General features: G+C 47.2%; 2 protein-coding genes across 2 annotated transcripts in view; both read left to right on the top strand.

Moving 5' to 3' along the window:
• Window positions 1–2,421: 2,421 nt before the first annotated feature.
• LOC135812801 (uncharacterized) lies at window positions 2,422–4,171 on the top strand. Its single transcript, XM_065326018.1, has 2 exons — window positions 2,422–2,749; window positions 3,140–4,171. The coding sequence occupies exons 1-2, from the start codon at window positions 2,515–2,517 to the stop codon at window positions 3,610–3,612; spliced, it is 708 nt and encodes a 235-aa protein (XP_065182090.1). The 5' UTR covers window positions 2,422–2,514; the 3' UTR covers window positions 3,613–4,171.
• Window positions 4,172–7,172: 3,001 nt separating this feature from the next.
• The window catches only part of LOC135812334 (protein lin-7 homolog C-like), a 13,054-nt gene continuing 9,894 nt past the window's right edge, over window positions 7,173–10,332 (top strand). Inside the window, exons 1-2 of the mRNA XM_065325714.1 lie at window positions 7,173–7,477; window positions 7,954–8,004. Of these exons, the coding sequence (XP_065181786.1) occupies window positions 7,441–7,477; window positions 7,954–8,004 (88 nt within the window). The 5' untranslated portion in view covers window positions 7,173–7,440. The remainder of the gene's footprint in view (window positions 7,478–7,953; window positions 8,005–10,332) is intronic.

The following is a 10,332-nucleotide window of genomic DNA, read 5'->3' as shown; positions in this document are numbered from 1 at the left end:
TATCAAGGCCCAATGATTATCAAGGCCCAATGATTATCAAGGCCCAATGATTATCAAGGCCCAATGATTATCAAGGCCCAATGATTATCAAGGCCCAATGATTATCAAGGCCCAATGATTATCAAGGCCCAATGATTATCAAGGCCCAATGATTATCAAGGCCCAATGATTATCAAGGCCCAATGATTATCAAGGCCCAATGATTATCAAGGCCCAATGATTATCAAGGCCCAATGATTATCAAGGCCCAATGATTATCAAGGCCCAATGATTATCAAGGCCCAATGATTATCAAGGCGAAATGAGTGGCACACTCTTGGGAGTTTATGTTACTCTTAATAAAATAATTAATTTGTAAAACTGATGTGGAAGGGTGGGGGGGGGGGGGCATTATCAGTGCATGCACCACTATAATTATACCGACGATCCCATGTCAATATTGTTTGAGATACCGACAATCCCATGTCAATACTGTTTGAGAACCACTGATCACGGGACTCATTTCTAGTGCGACACAGCAGACACAGCCCCACATCTTCTGAGTGGCCCAAAAGGACCTGTGCGCACCTGTGTATGCCCGTCGCCCATTGGCCTTACGACCTGTGTATGCCCGTCGCCCATTGGCCTTACGACCTGTATATGCCCGTCGCCCATTGGCCTTACGACCTGTGTACGCCAGTCGCCCATTGGCCTTACGACCTGTGTATGCCCGTCGCCCATTGGCCTTACGACTTGAGTATGCCCGTAGCCCATTGCATTGGCCTTACGACCTGAGTATGCCCGTCGCCCATTGGCCTTACGACCTGTGTATGCCCGTCGCCCATTGGCCTTACGACCTGTGTATGCCCGTCGCCCATTGGCCTTACGACCTGTGTATGCCCGTCGCCCATTGGCCTTACGACTTGAGTATGCCCGTAGCCCATTGCATTGGCCTTACGACCTGAGTATGCCCGTCGCCCATTGGCCTTACGACCTGTGTATGCCCGTCGCCCATTGGCCTTACGACCTGTGTATGCCCGTCGCCCATTGGCCTTACGACCTGTGTATGCCCGTCGCCCATTGGCCTTACGACCTGTGTATGCCCGTCGCCCATTGGCCTTACGACCTGTGTATGCCCGTCGCCCATTGGCCTTACGACCTGTGTACATGTACATGACTGTATGCCCGTGTCCCTATTGGACTAGCGACCAGTGCGGGAAAGAGTGGACTTGAGGGCGGTCCGGACCAGTCGCCTTACTACCTCCTAATATTGGACTCCAATAGGAACTGGGATGATGTGTTGATGAGTTTCGATCGTGTATTTATTTTATTTTATATATTTCTGCACCTCGTGGCATGTCAAGACAGCCAATTGAATTGAGGAGAGGGTGAGACCAACCACGGACCGTGGTATACGTGGTATACATGACGTGCTGTAACCATAGTTCAAAAAAGGTTTTAATGTGGAATGCTGTAGTAGGACTTAGTATTGAGTGCACTAGTGGGTAATACTCGTCGACATGATCATGGAAAGCCACTATTACGGGCAAAGAATGGAACCAATTGAATGAAGCAACTCAAGAAGTAATAAAAAACGCAATAGCAATATTATGATGTCAAACCTGTCTGTCTGGGACGGTTCCCTGGCACTCACACGGAATGACATGACACTAGTAGTACCTACGACAGAACTGGTGCAATACACTCCTGTTCAGTTTTCTTTTTTTCTTTTTTTCCGAACTCCTCTCTAGAGATCTCTGTAACGATATGCCAGTACAGTACGTTCTCAAAGCCAATGCGTGCCATAGCGAGGCACGCGCTCCTGCTCCAGTGTCAACTCTGGCTCAGGCGGCTGTTCCACAAGTCCTGCGGCTAAGCCTATGGCCGTTTCCCCTGCACAGGCCGACTGGGCTGTCTGGCTGAAAGCCAAGCAGCAGAGCATTTGAAGATCCCTCCTATCAACATGTTGACAAGTGGCTTGTCAAATTACGTAATCTCCACGGGAAATGGTAAATTACCTAAGTCGTTGAAGGCTGCTTCTCGTCCACGTAACTCGTTGCGCGAGCTACACGCGCAGATTACACGCAGTTCGCACAGCACACCCCACGAAAACCCACTGCACCCAGGGAGTAGTAAAATACATTACTACTCCCTGACTGCAAGGTAAACATTGGTGTCACGTGCACTGAGTCTACGGAATCTTACACCCATACAATACACAGCACTAGATTAACTTTAGTGGCGTAACTGTCGACCCATGACGTCCCAGACATCTTTCTCAAGACGCACTAGATCGAAAGTTAGGGGCGTAACTGTTTTAGCCCAAACCATCCCAAACATTTTTTCAAGAGGAGCTTCCACGTCCCTTTTAACAAGTGCCTGATGGAGAGTATAAAGGAGCTCTAAGTTAGCAAAGAAAGTTCAGTTCTCCAAAGTCTCCTTCACTTTGAATTCATTCAAGTACACTTGACCTCTTTCATCAAACCTTACCTATTGTTCGTAATATCTGAAATCAATATTTGAACAACACTAAATATGGCAGGTGAAAAGTGCTCCACTCCCTCCCCCACTGCCTTGGATGTGTTTGATGTTAGTCAGTCACGTGACGGGCACATAGTCATCGATCCCGTCTGTGATGATAAGCATGTCGATGGTAGTGGTGATGGCGGTAGTGGAACGTTGTCAGAGAGACGTTCGTGTTCCATACCAACCTCCGGAGGACGTATGCAGGTGACCGTAGACAAGCTGGTCGAGGAATTATCCAAAACAAGTAAGCGTTCTGTGACCTTGGAACACTGCCGTTCGATTACGTTCGTTTCGTAACCTTTTACGCGATCACTGCCACACAGGCAACTGTTTACAAACAAGCGGGGGCGTGGCCGTGCCCCACCCCCCTCCTCACACAAGTCCACAAGTCAAGTCCGGCCACAAAGTCGGAACAACAACATTGGATAATAAATCCTTTAAACAGAAACTGATAACAAGCACCAATAGCTGCCTCAAACTGCCAATGTTGCAGAATGCTCTTGTGGATAAATTCGTTTTTGTTCGTTTTTGATACATTTCCAAATACTTGATGTACATATGATGTGCATACACAAGTAGTCGATTAGTAATGATGTTTTTGATTTCTGTTTGTTGTCCTTTCCGTGTTCCCCAGTGAGTGAAAGCCCCAATGGACTAGTGTTTCGATTTCGCGACTGTTCTACTCCAGTCCCATCAGCTTTGTCCGATCCCAGCCAGGAACAGCAGCGGACAACAGTGCGACAATCGGTGGAGATTGGAATCTTGAAGAACTTCACACCTGCAGCCGCGCGAACGTCACTGGGCGTGCACGTGAACGGGCCGTGGGGTGGCACCTCCCTGGATGTGGCTGCTGCAGGGAGAAAGCTGATCATCAAAGTACAGCTGGCTCTTTCCTTGCCCAGCAGCAAGAAACAGGATCGCAGTACAAAAGTTCCAGTTGCGCCCGTACAGCTTCAGTCATCTTCAGTTGATCAAGCTGTAGCATCGCCGCCATCGTCACCCTCACCCTGTGTCCAGGCCAGCACGTCTGGTTTTCTGGTCAGCCGAGAAGTCTTGGTATCTCCAGCATACGCTCTAACAACGCTATTTCAGCTGCTTACACTATGAACGATGGGTCCATCATGAACACATCGCACGACGTCATCACCTTCCCGCCTACACACAGAGCGGATGATGTTCACCATTATATTCTCTTGATTACACACATCTAAGACTGTAAAACCAGAAACCTATCAATACACAATTTGCCTATCTACATGTACAATGACATTGTAATGAATCCTGCACTACTTTTTTGTGACTAGCATAATATATCAGCTGTAGCAGAACGTTCATTCCCATCTCCGCTTTTAACCATGTGAGAACTCATTCAAACATTAAAACGTCCCACTGGCTGTGACCAAACTCTATGCTAACTACATGTACTTCATCATCAGGTTTTTATCATCACCCTCCACTCTGATTATTACTGATCCGTTAAGGTTGAATTGTGTATTTTGTGTTCATTATATTTGCGAACATTGCATCAATTGCGTTATTTTCCCGTGCAAAAGGCTTCTACCATCACTAATACTAATTACTGTTGCGTTTCCGTACTGTCGATATTATTGATCTATCAATCATCATTCATCAGTGATCACTTCTGGTAGACGAGTGTAGTGGTGTGAGAAACTGAGAACCAAATTTACTTGCCGACCATAGTAAACTATTAGTATTCAATTGGCTCACCCTATAAATTGGGTGTACATGTATGTGATGTATGGTGTATGGTGTGTATAGCAGTAAAGCCTGTTGTACGGGCAAAATGAATGTGATGGATGTGTGTAGTTGTTGCACGGGGATCAGTGTGATGTGTATAGTTGTTGCACGGGGATCGCTGTGATGTGTATAGTTGTTGCACGGGGATCACTGTGATGTGTATAGTTGTTGCACGGGGATCACTGTGATGTGTATAGTTGTTGCACGGGGATCACTGTGATGTGTATAGTTGTTGCACAGGGATCACTGTGATGTGCTGTACATACTCTAACTTACATCATCACATGTATATTCGCACAATGTTCATTGCATGTGGGGTTTGGTGCAAGGTGGAATTCCTCGATTTGTTCCGTCCACAGACAAGCTGAGCACGATTTTCCACTTCTGGTGGAGTTAAATTAATGACCTTCATCCAAATGTGCGCAATCACTGCGCATTGACAATTCACTTGCAATCCGACTGCATTAGAAATTTAAAAAAAGGATACGTCATATCTTCGTTCTGTTCATGTTCACTCAGCACAGCGACTGCGTAGATCTACTGAGTGTGTAGTACAAACCAGGACTACCACAGAAGACGGTCTGCATGCAAAAGAGATAGACAGTGAAAGACTTTTAAAAGTCCTCAGGCTGCGTATAGTGATTTTTGTTTTTTTCCTAAGTACACAACCTACTCGTCAGAAGGGGAGAAGACAACACAATATACAAAAACAAAACAGCCTCTATGTCCAGTGAACAGAGCCAGTAATACAATGATCACACAGCTATGACGCAACCAAGTCCTTTTCCGCCGTTACCATGGTTACATGTACACCATGATACATGTACATGGACGGTTCCTAAAAGGTTGCGCTCATACGACGATAAAAAAAAACAGGCGAGAAAGGTTGCACGGTGAGTAGGCTCGGGCGGATTATGCTCGCGAGATTATGGAATTATGCTTTCATGGATTCTCGCATTATGCTCACAAAATCCTCATAATTATTATGCTTTGTCACGTGAGGATACAAATTCACTTTGTTGTACTTATGGAGCCTCAAAGTTCGGAAATTTGTGCCTTTCTCGTACTTGCAAGTGGCCATAATTACAACAAAATACATGAATATCCCCATACCAAGATGACCATGCATGCTAAAGATCAACATGGAAAGGAGAAAACATGACTTCTTCTCCATTAGTTGATTTCTTTTGTTATTTTCATTGCCAAATTATTTTGAGTTACCTTTGAAAATTATCATGTTCAACTGTCTTCGTAATCGTCATGCTCGTCCAACCGATGTCACCCTCACCCTGGGAAGAATCAGCTCATCTCTCCCGTAGCTCCACCTCTCCTTCCACCAAGACCGAACATCAACTACCGGTATACCTCATTTGTTTAATTGTTAGAGCAATAACCACAGGCTGCACAGTCGATGGTCTCCTCCAGCGCGCTTCTTTGCACACCTTTTCGGAAGAGTTGCGAAGTAGTTGTTTGTGAAAATGAAGAAAGTTGCGATTTCTTCAAAAAGAACGGAAAGTTGCGAAACAAGTGGCGAGCATCTTTGGAAAAGGGCTACTCCGAACCATGCAGACCACCAGCACTGATCAGGTGCATTGTACACAACTGTGTAGCTTACATACATGTACTAGAACTGTCGTATAATCATGTAGTTATGCTCCTACCTCCGAAAGGATGCCAAATTATGCTCCAAATGTTCAACCACCAAATTATGCCAATAATTATGCCGGTATAATCCGCCGGTGCCTAACTGTGAGCGAGAAAAAGTACTACCACTAGTGCGCTCACACGAGACTTTTACGTGTACGATTACGATGCAGACAAGTATCAGAGAGCAGTAAAATACCTATTTCACTACTCTCTGGTGGTGATAGTCCCCGCGCCCAGGGAAATGAAAAATTCATCATGTAGATCGCCACCGAGTTGTTCTCTTCGTTGTGGAGAAGACGGTGCGCGGATAAATGACCGACATGCTGCACTGGTGTTTTTTTTGGTGGTTGAGACTTGGAAGTCTTGAAGTTGCCATCTCAGCTCTGCAGGGAACTCAGGCACGGCAGGAGCAAAAATGCTCATTGAGCCACGCAGGCACATGGCACCACAACGAACCAGGTCAAACCCAAGGCGGCAGCGCAGCAAGGAGATAACCTGCGCGTATGGCGCCTTGCACTTCTCAGCCAGGAGAGAGGAAATCCGTGAGAAAAGCGCATTGTGCCACATTTCTCGGGTATTTTATCGTCTTGTGACCGCAACCTTAGCGAGCAAACCGAAAGTAAATCTATTATAGGCTAGCCATGAGCGCAAACGTCCCCGCGCACGTACCCGGTTGATCTACAGAATTGGTAAGAAAACGTTGTCATGATACTCGGTTTGAGTCAGGACGGGGGAGTGGTCGAAAAGATAAAAGCCTAAAAGGTCTCTTTTAGTTTTACGGGAAAAGCGAAGCACAAACATGAACATGGAGAGTGGTGGAACTCCCCTGGTTTTCTCATAACCACGGCTGAGAAAATCATTTTTATCTTTTTTTTTGCTGGTACAGACGACATGTCCCCAGACTAGTCCTAGTCTAAGTAGAAAGACTAGATCCTGTCAGTGTTAGCAGATGTCGGCTGTCTACCTCCTGGGTCTACGTGGCAGACCACTACACCGAGAACGAGTACTGCACCTCCGAGTCCGAGTAGCATTTAGGCCATCAGGGTCTAGGTCTAGCACTACAGTGTCAGTCTACCAGTCTACATTATAGCCATTGTAGGATTATGATCGTGACGTCCTGTGAGTGAGAATGATTGGGTTAGGGCCGGTGTAGATCCACCGAGTCCGTGTAGTGCCTAGTGTAGAATGATCTACATCTGATGCAGTAGTGGCAGTGGTGGTGTCTTGCCTGTGAGTCTGTCCCTACAAGACAGAAGTGCGGTTTAGCGAAGCGCCGGGATACCGTACAGGTGCGGTGCTTGCCAGTGCTATGTATTGCAAGTCAGTGTGGTTGCCAGATCTGCGGACAAAACATCGCCAAAGGTCTGACACGCAACAAAGCAAATTTCTTGAAAACACAAATTTGAAAACATTCACCCTTCTTACTTGACGAGGCAAGACGGACACCGGCAGAGAACAGATCGCTTCATTGAGCGTTGCAGTGCGTAGCACACCGTCGATTAGCGTGTCAAGTACGAACTAAGGATTATCATGGCAGATTCATCGCCATCAAGCGATCTTCGATCAGGTAAGAGTTGTGTGAAAGCCTGAAAGCAGCCTTGTGAACTGTGGTATATCATCCGGCATTATAGCAGTTTCAGGCTGTATTCATAGTGTGGAAGATCGATGATGTCTCGTACTAATGTATCTGTGAATGCCTTCTTGCCCTTTGCTTTGCCCGAAATCTGCGGCATATTCCGGAATGCTGCGACACAATCACATTAGCCACACTATTCCACGCATACACATATCCGCCATTGCATCAGTATACTGTATACCGCTACAGGTTATGATTGTGTGCGTGTACTTTTGTAGACTATAGAACACAATGGAACACGGCTTGTGTGGGTTGGATTGGTTGTGATTTGTGACCTAGTTGTTTCATTCATGGCCAGCAAAAGGGCTTCATGAGGGGTCTCTCTCTCTCTCTCTCTCTCTCTCTCTCTCTCTCTCTCTTTCGTTCTCACTCTCTGTGTTTCTTTGTCTCTATATGGGCATGGGCAGATGTGGCCAGGCTTCAAGAGCTACTGCAGAAACGCTCCAGTGGATCGGAAGGTAAACACTTGGTGTTACTCACTACTCATACACACACACACACACACACACACACACACACACACACACACACACACACACACACACACACACACACACACACACACACCTTGACCTTGACCTTGCCCATTGCGTAGCAATGATAGCGCATTGTTATTTCTCCAGTCCACGACAGAATGACTGATGGCGTTTCAGGTTGCCGCTTCGACGGAACATGCGGCCGCAGGCGCAACCAGCAGCAGAGGGTGCCTTGGGTGGTCGACGGGCAATGGCACGCCACTCCGGACGGTTTTGGGCTGCATCGTACCATCCACGTGTTGGCACCGGTGGCTCAACCGACGCAAAGTCATCCATAACGACGTCCCTCCACCTCTTGCTTGGACCATGCGCGGGGCGCGAGGCAGGAAGTTCACCGAAGAGAACACACTTCGGCAACCGGTGATCTTCCATCCGTGCCACGTGTCCAAGCCAGCGCAAACGCCGTTCCCGTACGATGTGACGAATGTCCTCAGGCACTCCAAGGGTCTTTGCAAGGGCTGAGGACGTTGCGTGGGTCTCCCATTGCTGCCGTCGCGACACTCCAACGATAGATCTGACACATTGATGGTGGAAGAGGTTGAGGTGCCGTAGGTCTGGAGCCTTCATTGTCCAGGTCTCCGCGCCGTACAGGAGGGTAGAGAGCACCACGGCAACATACACGCGACGACGACACTGCAGACTCAGTGACCGGTTCTCAAACACGGCTTGCTTCAAACTACCAAAGGCTTTGGATGCCTTGCCAATGCGGGCCTGGACGTCATGGGAGGACAAACCATCGCGGTGTATGGCACTGCCAAGATACATGAATGATTCCACAGAATCTATGGCTTCCCCACCATCCAGTGCCATTGGCGCATTCGTCGGAGTGTTCACCGCCATACCTTTGGTTTTGGCCACGCTGACAGTTAAACCCCATTGGGAAGCGCACGAGATAAACTTGGTCGTGGACGACTCGAAATCTTGCTGGGTGGTGGAGAAAACTGCAGCATCATCAGCAAAAAGTGGCTCAGTGACACGGGTTGGAAGGAGCCGTGATTTTGCAGTACGATCGCCGACGAGCCTACGTCCGGGCTTGTGTTTGACGGTAACGCCAACATCCGGGCAGTCCGAGCGCCAGTGTGTGACCACCGCCGAAAATTAAATATTAAACAGGACTGGCGCCACACACACACACACACACACACACACACACACACACACACACACACACACACACACACACACACACACACCGTGTACCATGTACCATGTATACGCCCGTCGCAAGAGAAGCACGCAAATCTGCAAATGCACTGGATGTGCAACCACAGATTTTCTCTTACACACACACACACACACACACACAGACACACACACACACACACACACACACACATACGCACGCATAAATACATATATACACACACATACACACACACCCACACACAAACACACACACACCCACAAACACACATACACACACACACACACACACACACACACACACACACACACATAACTACAGGTGGAATCCTGATAATTCGAATATGGCTTAATTCGAACATACCGCTTAATTAGAAGTTTTTCCAGGACCGATTTCTATCAATACGAGTCCCACATAAAAAATTCTGATAATTCGAACCTCGAACTGGATATGTCCGGTTAATTCTAAGTCCCACAGATTCCACTTACATAGAAAATGTGTGGGATTTGTGCTGACAATTTGAAGTTAGCAAAGTGTAATTCGAAGTTCACTGTACACTGTACTGATCAGTTCAGTTTGCATGAGCAGGCTGCGCTGGTCAGTTCAGTATCCGTGAAATCTGTGTCTAAGGTCCATAGCGCAACTCTGCGTGACCATGAGAGCATTTTGACATACATATTGTGTTGTGGGTTCATGTTTGGATAATTGGAATGTCCGGATAATTAGAAGTTTTTTCCTGGCATTTTGAGGTTCGAATTATCAGGATTTCACCTTTACTACTAATGCATGGCTGCCACTAGGGCCAAGGCACACCATAAATAATTTTGGGTCAGGCAGGGAGAGTTTGACGGGCACATGTATGCATAGACGTGTCCTGAGCACGTCGGATGCATTGATTACAGAGCCTGACAGTGATGATTCTGTGGTGCTTTTCAACTTACCTACATGTAAATACTTTTGCAAAACAATAAATCCTGTGATCTCATCCCCCCACCCCCCCCACACACACACAGAGCGGGAAATGTATGCATTGCACTGTAGTTGGTAGGGTCCAGAGAGAGTGGATAATATTTAGGGCGTCGACACGGTCGACCTTGAATGTACGA

This window comes from Sycon ciliatum, chromosome 3, assembly GCF_964019385.1.
Source record: "Sycon ciliatum chromosome 3, ocSycCili1.1, whole genome shotgun sequence".
NCBI classification, from domain to species: Eukaryota; Metazoa; Porifera; class Calcarea; order Leucosolenida; family Sycettidae; genus Sycon; species Sycon ciliatum.
Note: the sequence above shows the minus strand (reverse complement) of the source record. Positions and strands in the feature narration are given on the sequence as shown.

Coding starts and splice junctions, on each gene's coding strand:
- LOC135812801 (XM_065326018.1), top strand. CDS start 2,515: ATGGCAGGTGAAAAGTGCTCCACTCCCTCCCCCACTGCCTTGGATGTG. Junction 2,750..3,139: donor CGAGGAATTATCCAAAACAA/GTAAGCGTTCTG, acceptor CGTGTTCCCCAG/TGAGTGAAAGCCCCAATGGA.